The sequence below is a fragment of the Helobdella robusta genome (assembly GCF_000326865.2).
Source record: "Helobdella robusta unplaced genomic scaffold HELROscaffold_45, whole genome shotgun sequence".
Classification (NCBI taxonomy): domain Eukaryota; kingdom Metazoa; phylum Annelida; class Clitellata; order Rhynchobdellida; family Glossiphoniidae; genus Helobdella; species Helobdella robusta.
The window spans coordinates 1,112,642-1,129,234 of record NW_008705095.1 but is presented as its reverse complement, the minus strand read 5'-3'; the positions used below and the strand labels follow the sequence as shown (position 1 = coordinate 1,129,234).

Below are 16,593 nucleotides of genomic sequence, written 5' to 3'. Positions count from 1 at the left end.
ACACAACAACAGTAGCTCCAACAACTACAAAAGCAGCAGCAGTAGTAGCCACAACAACAACAGTAGCCAGGACGACAACAGCCGCAACAACAACGACAACAATGGCTATCCTCTGTTTAACAAATAACATCTATTGCTAAAAAGCAATTTAGCCAAAACACCTGGCAACAACCAATTATTAAACAACATTATCATCAACGACAAAGCAACAACATCGTCGTCATCATCATCAACCACAAAAATCATCATCAACAACAACATCATCATCAACAACCACAACATCATCATCATCAACCACAACAATCACCATCAGCATCGTCATCATCACCACCCTCATTAAACTTCCTCTCATCATCGGACAATGGATAATATAAAGTTGTTGATATTGGCTGCAGAGTATCTTGATAAAATCCATCTGTCTATCGGTGAGTAGAGATCATTATCATTACCAAAATCATTATCATTACCAAGATCATTACCAAGATCATTACCTAGATCATTACCAAGATCATTACCAAGATCATTACCAAGATCATTACCTAGATCATTATCATTACTATCTTCTACATCATCATTATCATTGTTTGCATCTGCTGTACTATGGGATGCATCATCACTTTCACCATCATCATCATCATCATCATCACCATCATCATCATCATCACCACCACCATCATCATCATCATCATCCTAAATATTAATACAATCACGTCAGCAATCAAAATTTGACATCATACTTTTGGTCATTCGGGTTGAGTTCATCATTGCAATCGCGACCATCATTATCATCATCATCACCATTTCTTCGTCCATCATCATCATCACCATCATTTCTTTCACTATTACAAGTATCTTTCTGTTTACTTTTTGTGTCTTTGAAGAAATAAATAAATAACTAAATAAATAAATAAATCATCATTTCTTCGTTCATCATCATCATCATCATTTCTTCGTTCATCATCGTCGTCATCATTTTCAGACTTGTGACGATTGTGTTATAATCCCAACGAAACATTTTGGGATGATGTCTAATTTTCAATTTTATCTTCTTATTCATCATCATCATCGTCGTCGTCATCATCATCATCACCATCATCATCATCGTCACCATCATCACCATCACAACGAAAATGGCTAGAAGCAAATTTCAATGAACCTCATACGAACGGTTTCCACCTGCTGGGAAGGAATGATAATGATGGCAATAATCATTGTGATGATGATGATGATGATGATGATGGCGATGATGATTGTGATACTGATGATTGTGATAATGATGATGAAGATGATGGAGATTACATGATCTTAGGTAAGCACAATAAGGACAGATGATGATGTGGATGGTGATGATGATTACTGAACATGATGACGATGATAATGATGATGATGATGATGATGGTAACAAGGTCTCAAATGGTAACCCAATACAATAATTTAGACATTCGAGAGGTAGCAATGATGATGATGATGATGATGATGGTGATGATGATGATGGTGATGGTGATGATGCTCTTAACGATGAGGATGATAATTATTGTGATGATGGTGATGATGATGATGGTGACGATAATGATTGCAATTAACATTTTTTATGACTAGCTGATGTGTGTTTTGTGTGTGATGACCGTGTTGTTCGTTCGTTCGTGTTTGTTTGTGTTCATTCCTTGGTGTTCATTCATGCATGTTCATTCATATACGTTCATTCATTTATGTTCATTCACAGATGTTCATTCATATATGTTTGTTCATTTGTGTTCATTTAATTATGTTCTTTCGATAAAGTTTATCCGTGTGTGTTTATTCAATTAACATAATTTATTCACGTTCATTCAACTCTTCATTAATATATGTTCTTTTAATTAGGTTGATTTATATATGTTTTTTTTATAATTATGTTCATTCATGTATGTTCATCCAAACATGTTTATTCATAGATGTTCACCCGACAAGACCGCGTGTGCCTCCACTGACTTGTTGTCTGTCGCCTTGTTTGTCTCCATGCGTCACATTCCTACTCATGTTTGTTTGTTTGTATGCTTACTACATTATCCATATTCTACATACACACTCACAAACACGCACACAGTCACGTACACACGCACATGCAAACAAATACCATTGTAGAAAGAAAAGAGAGAAAGGAGAGAGAGAAAGAGAGGAGAGAGATAAAAGATTCGGGTGACAGAACAGGAACAATGAGACATGAATGATGTTGCCGGTTGCCAGGCGACCAGAGCCAGCAACAACGACGCACACACACACACACACAACTTTTCTTTCACTGCACAGGCACGTGCTGCGAACATGGCTTGCCATACATGCATGGTGTTCATCACATCGCATTCATTTGTGTAGTTTGTTAGTCGTTTGTGTTCGTTGTTCATCCATTTTTTGTTGTTGTTCATCCATTTTTTGTTGTTGTTCATCCATTTTTTGTTGTTGTTCATCCATTTTTTGTTGTTGTTCATCCATTTTTTGTTGTTGTTCATCCATTTTTTGTTGATTGATGTTTGTCTCGTTGTCAGTCTGCATGTCCGATCGTGCCGAGGAGCGTTTAAGGGGGGATTGTTCAAGCAGGACAGCATGCGATCAATTTGTTTGTGTCAGTGGATTGTATGAATGGCGTCGATGTTTTAAAACGTTGAAAGTGATCTATTGAAATTGTGATCGTTACTCATTCAATCATTCAATCATTCAATCATTCAAACATTTAATCATTCACTCCTTAACTCGTTCAATCATTCACTCGTTCACTCCTTAACTCGTTCAATCATTCACTCATTCACACATCCACTCATTCACACATCTACTAATTCACTCATTCGATCATTCACTCATTCGTACATGCTACAAACACGGAAGTTGCTAAACGAACAGGCGAACAAAAAACACACACACGTAGACATGCATACAATCTAACGTAGAGTCGTGCGTGCAAACCTCCAACATGCATACAATTGAATCGTACGTGCATACAAACAGAACGCGCAAACAAACGAACAACATGCAAACAAACAAAACATACATACATACATACATATATACATACATACATACATACATACATACATACATACATACATACATACATACATACATACATACATGCATACATACATACATACATGCATACATACAATAAATACATACATACATACATACATACATACAATAAATACATACATACATACATACATGCACGCATACATACATGCACGCATACATACATGCAAGCATTCAAACACACGCAAACGCAAACATATAGTAGAGCGGTAGGTAGGTTGTTGTGTTGCTGGCCTCCCCCCAACGGCATGTGGACCGCGTCTTCATTCATATTTTGCCTTTTCCCATTCATAATGTGTCACCTGAGTACAATTTGCGTGACGACGACGACGATGACGATGATGATGACGTTGGGGGAAATGACGTTGATGATGATGATGATGATGATGATGATGATGATGATGATGATGATGATGACGTTGATGATGATGATGGTGATGGGGATGATAATGATTGCACAATGATGATCACAGCGATAATGATGACGATAGTCTTATTTTATTGCCAATTAGCTTCTAATGAAGATAGTCATTGGCGAGGTTATTGATGAATGTTGATGGTGTTTCTGATAGCCAATATTGAATTAATTAATGAAAACTTACATCGTGCTGTCTATCAGAGGCCAACACCGCCTAGAATCAATCCAGCTTTTGGTTTTTCTAAGTTTAGGACGATTTAATTTTTGTAGTACCTCAGTTTGTTAGGGATGCTAAGAAGCTTTAAAATTGCAAAAATTTCAATGACTGAATATAATTCAAGGACATGGTTAAATTTCAAAATGAAAAATCGAAGAGTGCGAAGAGTGTGCACCTATACTTCTCGGCGGGTGAGGGTTACAATGGACCGCTTCATACCTGGTGCTCTATTCTACTTATTTTTAGCTCTACTCTTTCATCTACCTTACCTATTAATTCTAGTGTAGTTCAGGGCTCTGTCTATGTGAGAATATTAAGTAAATGGAATGATGCATGTATTATAACGGTTAAGTTTGTATAGATATATTGGGATATGGGGATTATGGATTTGTAACTGGGAATTGCTTATCACAAATGGTTTAAATTAGAACCAACCCAAACAATTCCTTGCACAAACACAAGCACACGTACAAACACACACACACACACACGTACAAACACACACACACACACGTACAAACACACACACACCATACACACAAGCACAAACAACTACCTACCTAAACAAACCTTACACATACCTTACACATGAAAACATTCACAAACGCAGAATACGAACACGGATATGCATCTCCATCTGTTGACAACACAACCAAAGATGTTGATGACGACAGTGACGCAGATGTTGACAACTACAACAACAACAGCAACAAAAACAAAAGCAACAAAAACAACAGCAATATCAACAACATATACCTTCCTTCATCAAACAACCTTTGTAACATTCCACTGAGAGATCACAAACAACATCAACTCTCTCAATGCGATCAACAACGACACCAAAAACAAGTTGGAAACTTCCAACTACATCGACACCATCATTCCCAACAACAACGACAAAAACCACCACCACCACAACAACAACATTATTTCCAACAACAACATCAACCCTCCAAACATCACAGACACCAAAGCGAGCACGGCAAGCAGATCAAAAAACATCCACCACCACTACTACAGACAAATCAGCCCAAAAAACCACCAAACACCAACTCTGCTACTACCTCCCCCAAGTAATGTTTTAAAATTATTTTGAAAAATTATGCGATGATGATAGTAATGATGATGGAAAAGATGATGATGATGATGACAATGATGATAATGATATGCATATAATTGTTGAGGTTCATACATGATGATGATGATATTAACAATGTTGGTTTGAAAATGACATTCATTCAAGTTTGAATCAAAAGATGGTGCTACTAACTATTTCGACAAATTGTTCTTGTAAATAAATTGGGCCATTTTGGCCTGACCAGTATTAAAATAAGTTTGGAGATTAGTTCGTGATGTATGAAGGATTGTAATTGCCTGTGTCTGTTGCTCATTCAACATACCCAACAACTTTTAAACTTTTATTCAACATACTCAACAATGTTTAACCTTTCATTCAACATACTTAACAATGTTTAACTTTGCAGATTCAACCACAACCAATCTGAAAAACTCAGGTCAGTTTTTAAAACCTTCAAGGAATATAATTATTTTTAATCAATTCTATTCAGTTATTATTCAATATATGCATGACTGATTTTTAATAGCATACTTTTGTGAACACCAACAGACGCGATTTTCTGAAAAGTTGTTTCAACCAGTTAAAGCAAGCCATTTATGAGAATCAACAAAACTCATTCAACAACATCAACAACATCAACAACAAACACCTTTGCAACAATCACAAATTTGCCGGCATCTGCAACAACAACAGAAACATCAACAACATCAACAACTCGAGAAAAGCATCTCTCCAACAAATTTTGAACACAGCAATCATCGTCATGAAGGTTTGTTAATTTTTGAAATTTTGATTTGAAACTGCTTTTTTTTGTTATTTAACTTTATGATTATTGTTTTTATGCTCATGGCTTCTCCATTCTCTGTCAGTTGGCACTACATTGCTCTATCATATGTGTTGCCGTAAGAGTTTTTTTTAAAGAGATCATGATCATTTTTGATCTGAATAGTGAATAACTAATATTTTCCAAATTATTTCACATCTTCAGTAAATTTTTTTCACTGATCTAATAGTTTTTCATCAAATTGCACGTTATAGTTGAGAATCTCACGCATTCTAAACATCTGTCACAATCGTCAATTTCTGACAATGGATAGTATAAGTGTAGATAATTGTCGCCTCGCAGGGCTTAAAACAAACAAGTGCCTCCCATACTGAAAGTATTGAATCGTTACGAAACGAACGTCACAGTTTGATGAGTCGCCTTATGTCGCTTCGACAGCACGACGGATCAACCTCCACATCGTCATCGTCGTCATCATCATCCGTGTCACCTTCTTATCCATTATTATCATCTTGCAATCCCAGCCCAGGTTTTTATTTTACGAGCTTATGAATGAATTGGTCTATAATTTATTATATGAATTCATTGTTCATGAAGCTTATTAAACTTTGTTTCGTTGACAAAAAAGTCTCCTTATTCCATAACAATCCTTTCACCGTTTGAAGCCAAAATACGAATGAAACTAAAACGTAACCTCACCTAGCAGCACAAACCCGCATTTTTGTATTTCAGCAGAAGCATTCACGTGCGTTCATTAGGAATGCAATCTGCCAAAATGTCGTTGCAGGTGAGCTAATGTTTTTGAGAGCATGGTCGTCATGCTGGTTGTTATTTGACCTGAGTGTCACTGAACGTAAACATGCGTTGTTGATGTTGAGCGCTCCTGGCGTTGGAATGAATACAATGCTTGGTCGACAATCGAAATGTTCAAGTCGTTTGAGTGTGGAATTATTTCAATGATTTTTATTTTACCGGATGAAACCTTCGCGGGTAGGAATAAGTACGTCTTATAAAAAGTGACCTCTGAAAAAATTTTGTACTGGAATTTAAGTTTTTTGATTAGTTAATTAATATTACTGCGACAGAATTTGTGGATGTGACTTCAGATGGCTCGAGCAGTCAGAGCGAGGACAGTGGATGTGGCTCGTGGCTCGATCTTCAAACATGAAAGTGTCCGAATCAGCTGGCGCCGTGAAAGTTTCCAATCCAACATCTATTCAAATTACTCTACGATATCTAACAGCCAGTATCGTTTCGCTTTTTATCTCGATATATTATTTGTTGAAGTCCTTCTCTCGGAAGATGTTGTTGATGAGTTTTCAACAACAAATGGAAGTGTGGAAACGTTTGTAGTCAGTGAAAGTTGCAAGTTGATTTGATTAATTTAAATTTGAAATGCAATTTTTTTAAGAATTTGTTTTTGTTGTTGAATATTTTGTTGTTATATTGTTATAAATGTTTGTTTTTTAAATTTGTATAATTATATTGAAAAAATTTAATTTACTATAAATAAATTTTTTCAATTATTTTTCAATTTTTTTTCAAAAATCTTAAAAAGTACTTCCAAAAAAATTGAAAATTCAAAAAGTTTTTAAATTTCACAGATCTCAAAACTAATCTGTTAAAAATTTCATTGAGGGGCGTTTTATAAAACATTTGACCCATTAATTGATTGTTCGCATTTGTAACTCCGCACATGCTTGCAACAGATGTTAAATTTTTAAAAATATGGAGATGGATATGCATATCGGTAGTGGGTACATTTCAAAATATCGTTGGTATAATGTTCATATTTGAAATGCATCCGCCAGTCTTTTTCGATGCATGATAGGATTATCACAAATTTTATTATTTAAAAACAAAATGGAAGTTGAGACTTCGGTATAATAAGATGTACGGTTGGAAAAGTTAAACATTCGATCATTGTTACTAACCGGAACAAAAAAATTCAAAAATTGGTAGGCATGCTACGTATATGTACGATATTGGAGTTTAAGTGTTAACAAATTACTAAACTTTCAATTTTTGTCACTATTTTACGATAGATCTGCTTGAAAACGCGAAAATTTGTACACACAGACTTGTACGAATAATTTTGGTAGACTAGTGTTCAGAAAGTATATTTTTTCTTCGGTGAACAATAATTATTATCTACAACTGGTCCCCACCCATCCGTTTCTGACATTGCAATCGAACACCAATTAAGGTCACCATCTCTGTATTTTTTTTTCATCAAATTAAGATAGTATGAAAAGCCCACACACACCACAAGTACATATCGTGTTTTTTGTTCAGTTTCCACGGTAAGAGAAACTTTAATATCAACCAGTTTTGTTGCTTTTTATATGCGATTTGAGAAAGAAATTATCGTCCCATACACAAGGCTCGTAACAAAGGTTCATTAATATTTATTTTACTTTGATTTTTCGGTCATCAGCGTTGCGTTGCAATATCGTTAGCTTTGTGTGAAATTAACGTTTTGAATTTGGTTAATTAACGTTATAGTTGTAAAATGAACGTTGAGTATTTAACATTGTAGACATTAAGTGATTTAGTATTATTAGCGTTTCTATATTACTATTGAATATCGTGTTTTTCTGTTTAGTTTTCAGTTTCAGTTTGTTGTTTTTTTTTCTATGCGATTTGAGAAAGAAATCTGGCAATGCTGATTGCATAACGTTATTTCTATCGTCAAATCATTTTATGACAGAACTGGATCGATATCTTTCACGAGTTTGTATTTTAATTATTTAAAACGATCAATTGAAATTGAATAAAAAAATATGGCCCAAATTTTTAAATGAATCAAGAAGTCAATTTGTACAACTTTATTCATAATTTCAAAGTTATTTTTGTTTAACATTTGCAAATTACTCTGATAACGTTTATCATTTAACTGTGAACGCATCGTTTTTGAAAATCCGGCTACTTGTCCATAATTTTTCCAACTAGTATGGTTTCTGGCCAACCCAATTGCCTCTGTAAAATAAATAAAAAGATAAAAAGTTACAAAGAGTCATTTGTAAAAGGTGTGGCTTACGGAGGCAAGTAGTTACAGACGACGATGTGTCCACCGCGGAAGGAAGTGCCTCCAATGCTGTCGCAAACTTGAGCTGCACAGCCTACTTCAGTGGTGGTCGCCCAGACTATCTGTTGTGTGCGTGTTAATGTGTTCCATCAAAAACGTTAATTGTTTTTCAGTGTTTACCTGCCTACCTGTGTATAATGTCCACACATTTTTCCATGAGTGCAAGAATTCGCAGCCAAGTTGTAGTCAGGTTTCTCGTTATACCAATTCTGAACGGCTCCGTCGTAATTTGGTGACTTGACCGTTGACACGTAGAGATTTTGTCCGATGTGACCAGAGCCAGCCTCTGGGGGTTGACCGTGTTTGAACTGGCACCCCTTAGCCCAGGTTGCTGCGTAGCCTGCCAACTTGTCACTCCATTTCTGTCATATAAAAAATTTTCTCGCTCGTCAAATTTTAAAATTGTACTTGAGTGAAATTTTTAAACCAAAGCAAACTTTTATGTGAAGTAAAAGTAACGGTAAATTTTATTTTTTGTTCATACTTTCAAACGTTCAACCATTTGTTATATTTCCATATTTTACGGTACGTGCATAGAAAATAAAAGTGTTCTTTTTAAATTGTTTGTTTAAAAATTGCTAGCATATATATGATGCATAAACTTTTATCAAGCAGAATAATTTAATCGTTATTAAATTGGTTTATGCAGATTTTTTAAATATAAATTTCATTTTCAAAAAAAGATTCGCGACTGAATAAAATAAATAAGGAGCAGAGATGTGAATATTTAACCATGGGCTGCATTTTGGATGATCCCTCCTGACTCCTCAACTTGTTGTGTTTGTCGACGATCTGCTGCAGTTCAGCGGCAGATGGCACTCCAGCACGACAGGCCACAAACGCTTCAACCAACAACAGACATGAGAGTAAGTAGAAGTTCATCGTTGGCGTTTTTCTCAGCCTTCCTTCACTAAGCAAATCTAATATTTCCTGTTTCTTTTTCGTCTTTTTTATACTTTTTTCCAAATAATACGATTGGCATATAGATTTACATCTATTTATTATAAAAATATAGAAACAAAACTAGGATGAACTTCGTATCATAAAAAATCATTTAACACAGTCTATTGAAATTAATATTCTAGAATCCTACCGAGTAACACCTTACTGGTATAATTGAATTTCATAGCCAAGGCTCGCTTCTCTTTTACTCGACACTTATTCGTGACATTTTTAATTTAATTTAAAAAATTAAAAATTTATTTAACGTATTGTATTTCTAACTAATTAATTAATACCAGGTAAACTAATAACATATCTACTTATCTTATTCGTTTGTCAAATTTCATTCTACGGTAGAAATTATTTAAATAAAATTGAATTGTATTATTTTTTAACCTCTGTTAACCTTGCTAGAATAAATTTTAAGGTGACATTGGTAAGAAATAATTAAGATTAATTTCAAATTCATTCATAAGATTCCATTATCTCACGCGGTGATCATTACAGAGTTACAGATTAAGCGTTCACTTGAATTTGTAATAAGGCTATAATTAAACATTCCAAAGGAATGAACTTTCCTAAGATGAGAACTAATCAACGCCCATTTCTTGAAAAAATTAAAAATTAGTTATCACATACTCGTGCAATTAATGTATTTTACATCAACTGCATCTCAGAATTATACAATGTAATCATCAACCTAAATTAAATTTCAGAGAAGGTAATATTTAGGAGTAATGGAAAGCATGTGTAATTCCAACACAAAAGGTCCTACCATGAAAGGCTCCATACAAATAGCGCAAATATCAGATTTAAAATTTTCTTTGTTAAAAAGCAAAATGTACTGCCTATTTCAGTGACTTTTGCAAAAAACCTGTTCTCGTGAATGATTTTGTAAGTAACATCATTTTCAACAATAGTTTCCTATTGAACGGAAGGTTTCCTTAAAATGGAGATCAATTTGTCCTGGGTCTTTCTCACGATGTCATACTGCTCGTCAATCGTTAATTCTCTAAATTTCGTCAACCAACCACCGCTCACACTCACTCCACTATTGTTGGCCGTTAAGTATTCTGACGAGTTTTTTTATCTCTTCCTCGGAAAATGTTTCCAAATGATGAATTTTTCTTAGTTTATCTGTGCACAACATGATCTGCTGAAACCTGCTCGCTTGTAGTAATTCAACCCGTTCCACGTCAGCGTCAGTTACGTCCAGCTCTTTCATTTTAAAAATATTTTTGAATTACAACTATTATCTTGGTATGTATCCCAAAATTTTATATCCATATCTCCAGCTAATTATAAACCGATGCATCATAGCTCTTTATAGAAACCTTGGGCCAAGAGCAACCTGATAATTTAATATGGTGCATTTGAAAGGATTTTCAGTCTTTTGGTAAATTGAGGATCATTTTTGTCTATTTTGACTGATTTTTTGTGAAATTTCACTTTTATTAGTGAAACGTCTTTATTTGTCTTAGCGAATTTAAATTAGTTATATTAAAATTATCGATAAAATATAAACAAAGCAAATTAAGATGGTGCTAAATATAAAGCTGCGAAAAACTGCAACGAAACATGCGGTTAAAAGCAAATAGTAGAATTAAAGGTGTCGGTAAAGTACAAACACGCAAATTACGATAGTGTTAAACACCAAGCAACGAAGAAGTGCAACGAACTATGCCGTTAGACAATTGAGCTATAGTTAATTTGGAAAATTAATTTGAATGTATGTTTGTTGCAATGAGATATGGTCAGATGGGTTTAGATGATGGATGGGTGTATAAAATTAATGGTATTAGTTCAAAATGTTGTGAAGAACCCTAACCATATACTGTATGGTTAGAAAAACTTAAAAAACTGTGAAATGAAGCCCCATAATCATTCATTTTTTCACACATTTTGTACTAATACCATTTCCAAATACTCAATATAATTAATAATTGTTTTTGTTATTTAAGTATAAAATACAAGACTTTCTAATGTATAAATAAAAATTCATTTTTAATAATTTACTAACCTCCTATAAGGTCAAAACTCGAGTATGCAGCCACTGTTTGGTGACTGTAGCGTGCTAATAGGATGGTGCGTGAATGCAAAGGACTTTGCGACACCCATCGCTTGAAGTTGTTAGAACTGCCTTCTTTGAGGTATAGAAGAACATGGGAAGATTTGATAACGCTATACAACATCGCCACCGATCGTGTAGACAGAAGATCCTCTCCAGAAGTTGATTTAAATGTTGAATCACGAACCAGAGGACACCCTTTCAAAAGTTACATGTGCAGAATTAAAACAACAACAACAACAACAGAAAATTCTTCTTTACCACAGGATCTTTTCAATACGGAACAATTTGCCAAAAAAATGTTTGAATCTGATACTCTCCTGGAGAATTTAAAATTAAACTTGAAAATTATATGTCTAATAAAGACTTTATTTCTGATTATAATATGGACAAACTATTTTTCGACTTTCATATACTGTTTTCATATATGGCTTGTTTTTGATTATAACATGGACAGGGCACCATTGTTTGATTATGTATATTCTGTTAATGGTTTATGTTTTTAGGCATGGGTTGGTCAAATCGACTTTAGTTTGAGTCCATTATAAGAAAATATATTATATTATATTTATATTTTATTAATATTTTATTGTATAGCGATAACGTAAAATAGAAAAATATTACATATTAAATTAATTTATGGTCGTTGAGAACAATGAAAAATATAAAAGATGGTAATACATGATAAATTCATCTGCCTAATGTTTTATCCCCTCTACTAACTAAACTCATAGTTTTATTCTTATACTCTAGCTGGTTATTCAAAAAATTTATTAAAGTTTTGTTTGAAATTAGACCACTTATTTGAATATGATATGCTATACACAATTTCATTATAACAAAGTTTCATTGGATAAATTAACTCCCCCTACAATGAAACCACATTCTTCATCATCATTTAATTATGTAGTACAAGAAGGAAAAATAAAGAAATTAATTCATCCATGATTCATGCGTGATTCTATATTTATATTCCATAGGTATAAATCATCTTATTAATAAATTTAAAATATAGAGAAAAGATATGAAAGTTCTTCAGAGCCTAAAATAGCGGTAAAATTGGGATTTAAGAATGCCTAGTAAAATGTGTTTGGGTGAGATTGTTTGCAATCTGATTCGATGCACACAGCTCGATTTTGCTGTCAGCTGAATGGGGCTACCATGATCGTCGACCCCAAAGTAAAATTCATCTGCTGGTTGGAGATTTTTCTGATTAATATTAATAAGTTTCTCATAAAATGCTTTAATTGAATTTGTCAGGTCTAGCATGGAATTCATTAAAGATTGCATTTACTCGAAAGAAATAACTCTTTAAACAATTCATCACCTCTCAATTTAAAAATGCACGAATAAATAACGATGATTCTAATAAAACAACTCCTGAAAGAGGAACAAACTTGATAAACAAACAAGATAATATGAGGTGAGCAGTTGGTAGTATTGACATTAATATCAACAAAAAACCTTCTGCAACAAAAATTCAATTTTGGCTTTTTATAATAAAAAATGTTGACTGAGTCAAAATTTTCAACGATATTTCTGGTTGTCTTACAAAGTGAACGTAACATAAAAAGACCTTTTACGGTTTGTTGAGATTTGTTTATAGTTGGCTGACTTTAATTTTTCAAACTAATGTTTAAACCATCTCAGCTCTCCACCCAATGACAATAGAATTAAGATAAATTTAGCATAGTGACATTGGTTTTAACAGTGAAGTCTGTGAAAAAAGAACACCTTGACAGCAAATTTCTTGCTGCGCCAGAGTCGCCATTTAAAGACCACACCCTAGTTTGGTTAACTTTTTAGACATGTATTTTATGAATGTTATTTTTTATCACATTGAAAGCATTTAACGCATTTTTTTCATAACAATTTTGCTCTACCGTGATTTGTCAGAAAATTGTATAACTTGGTTTGTTGAATAAATGAAGCATGTTTAAGTTGATGGGGTTTCCTAATTTTAATTGATAATGTTGAACATTTATGACTATTAGTATGTACACAAAATTTTTATATCACATAATAGTGTTTTTTAAATTATTTGAAATTTGCATTCTGAAATATGTATTGTTTTTATTGATAATTTCATTAATTGATTTAATCGATGATTAAAATATAAACAGCAGCAACGCGCCTGTGTGCAGGACCTGCTGTAAGAATGAATATATTGCCGGTAAGGGTCAATTGACATGTGGCCCTTAAGTTTAGGAGATAAATGGGTTGATGCATTTTTTAATACATATATTTAAAAATTAACCAATCTAAATTTAGTCATTGAGCGTTACAAAAACGTTCCCAATCCTTACTTTTCAAATAATTTACTTCACTAAGATGAACTTTTATATGTGTAATAAATGAATGAGTAACATTTGAAAAAACTTTAGTATAATTGTTTAGTATAATTTTCCGTTGCTATTTCAAACAATTTTTAAGAAACCTTTAACGTTTAGAAGCCCATGATAAGTATCGGAGTTGAGTAGTTTTGAAAATTTAGTTAATATGTATTGTCCAATAACCTTTTTTTTTTACAAAAAGCACTGTTTTTATGCACAAAAACACCGTTTCAAATAAAAAAATTGTCACAAAATTTTCTTCGAATAATTCAATCCTCGTCACAAAAATTTACAGTTTTTAGCTCCCTCAAGTCAAATATTTTGCCTCCTTGTCAACTTTATCTAGATCCACCTTTGACCCATTATGCCCACTTTTTTAGGACTTTCATATACGAGCGTGTGTGTTTGTTTAGGAGTGCTAAGTGTTTGTAAAATATATAAAAGCCTACTCCACATTTTTCAATTTACTTCTTTTATGTATAGAAGAAGTTTGACATTGAAAATGAATTTTATTTGTTTTATTAGCATTTTGTGCGTTTTGGAGATTTTGAAATCTTCGGTCGCTCAGCCCAGTAGCCTACTTTTCAATATTTTTTTTTCAGATTTTCTTTGTGAAAGGTTTAAACAAAATTCTCCAATTAAAATAATTCATTGGAAGTAATTCTTTATTTAGTACACCATGGATTAGTATGAAATAAAAAGTGTATTACAAAAATAAAGTCATATTAAATATTACAATGTTTTTAACATCCTCAATTTTGAACAATTTTTTTTATAAAACTATTTGCAACATTTTTTCAAAGGTTTATCAAGTTGTCCAAGTCTTTTTAAAGAAATGATATACGTTGATAGGTCTATCGAAAAAGTGAACGTAACCATTCCGCTAACTAGAAGAACTGAAAACAGGGTGAGAGATTTATTTGTACATTCATTCCTTAAAATCCTCTATCATTTTTTGAAATTATTTTACTTTGTAATATATACAATAAAACATTTTATTATGTTTTTGTTTTTCTTTGTATTGGCGGTATAGGATCTTCACTCTTAATTAAAATATCTTGTTAATTTATGTTATTTTTTGCAGTGTCTTTACATCCTTCGAGCCCCTGTCAACAGATATATGATGACCACACACAGGATCAATTCTAATAGTTCACATTTATGGGTATATTTTTTGTATAAATATAATTCTCCTAATATGAAAATCTATTTATTATGAAATCAGATGCAAGAAAATCTTTATGTGAACTAAAAATGCTAAGATATCATAACAATCAAGTTCCTCCGGAGCAAACTACTAAATATATTTATGAGAAATAATATTAACATTTAGTGTTTTGTTAATGAAAATGTAATCAAATTTTTAAAAAATCATTTTTAGAGAGGATTTTTTGGAGTGAACGATAGGTTATACATTGTTTTACCGTACACCAGAACCGGTATTGTGTGCCCAACTCTTTCAATTAGACACGTTGTCACAAAGATTTCGGGGAATTATCACCTTATCTCCATTTGACAAGTCATTTAAATGTTTCTTTCATTGTTTCTTGGTTGTTTTACATTATATTACGTTAAAAATGCAAAAATCTTTAATCTTATAAATTAGGAGTTTATGAACCCGCGAATTAAAGTTCGTTCTTTACTATAAAGTTACACTTGAATTAAAGTTAAATTTTAGCTAGTTTTAAAAAGACGCTGATGCAAATAAAAACTATAGTTATTGTTTGAAATGTTGTTCTTTATTCAAATCAATCTTTGAATGTATTGAAAAAATGTTTTATTAATGTGATGGCAATCATCTTACCAAATAAGTTGAGACAATCTGAAAAGAAATCATCTTTTTTCTATCAATTATTATTCAATAACATTGTTCATTAATATAAAAATAATGATTATGCTCTCATTTTGGATATATTTTAATATTGCAAAGTAACCTAATACTCTTAAAGTTTGTTTCTACTAAAACAGAGCTGGGATAAAATATTATTATAACTCTGGATCTTCAATGATCACGTTCTAAGGCAGTAATACTCCTCTGTTTTCATAAAATACGAATCTCAGAATGAACCTGATTTTCATTGAATGAAATTGAAATATGAGACAAAGCTTTGTCTAAAATATATTAAAATAACTAAATTGTATTTTTTTGATATGATAATTAAATTAATAGTTTGAAATAAAATAAATTTATGGAGCATTGAACATCATTCTTTGTTTGAAAATTGCGAAAATAATTTTTGAAAAAATTAAAAAAAAAACTTGTGTTACACAATAAATTCAAAAAATACATAAACTTAAAATTTAACTCTTCATCATAATTTTTAATTCATTTTTACTTAGTAGTAAGTAATAAATTTTGAGCATTCAATCAATTTCAACCCGCGCCACCTGCCATTAAGTTCAAAATTTCATTAATTCATTATGAAAAAAACTAACAAAAATGCTAAGATATTATTGAGAACTGTCAAGTAAAAAATCGCTAATGAATAAATAACTTTGGTTAATTATACATTTTAATGTGTGTGTATCAATGTATGCGTGTGTGTGTGCGCGTATGTGTGTGTGCGTATATGTGTGTGTGCGAATGTGGTGTATTCTGTAG

General features: G+C 32.6%; 2 protein-coding genes across 2 annotated transcripts; one reads left to right on the top strand and one right to left on the bottom strand.

Moving 5' to 3' along the window:
• Positions 1-302: 302 nt before the first annotated feature.
• Positions 303-6,939, top strand: HELRODRAFT_193246 (hypothetical protein; the record flags this gene model as incomplete). The annotated part of the gene is made up of 7 exons (XM_009026157.1): positions 303-425; positions 4,309-4,561; positions 4,589-4,771; positions 5,183-5,212; positions 5,326-5,545; positions 6,264-6,347; positions 6,667-6,939. The coding sequence occupies exons 1-7, from the start codon at positions 362-364 to the stop codon at positions 6,937-6,939; spliced, it is 1,107 nt and encodes a 368-aa protein (XP_009024405.1). The 5' UTR covers positions 303-361.
• Positions 6,940-8,373: 1,434 nt separating this feature from the next.
• Positions 8,374-9,543, bottom strand: HELRODRAFT_185908 (hypothetical protein). The gene is made up of 4 exons (XM_009026156.1): positions 9,381-9,543; positions 8,777-9,010; positions 8,601-8,710; positions 8,374-8,539 (listed from the first exon to the last, which is right to left on the bottom strand). Exons 1-4 carry the CDS (start codon positions 9,528-9,530, stop codon positions 8,509-8,511), a joined length of 525 nt encoding a protein of 174 aa, XP_009024404.1. The 5' UTR covers positions 9,531-9,543; the 3' UTR covers positions 8,374-8,508.
• Between the last annotated feature and the right edge of the window lie 7,050 nt (positions 9,544-16,593).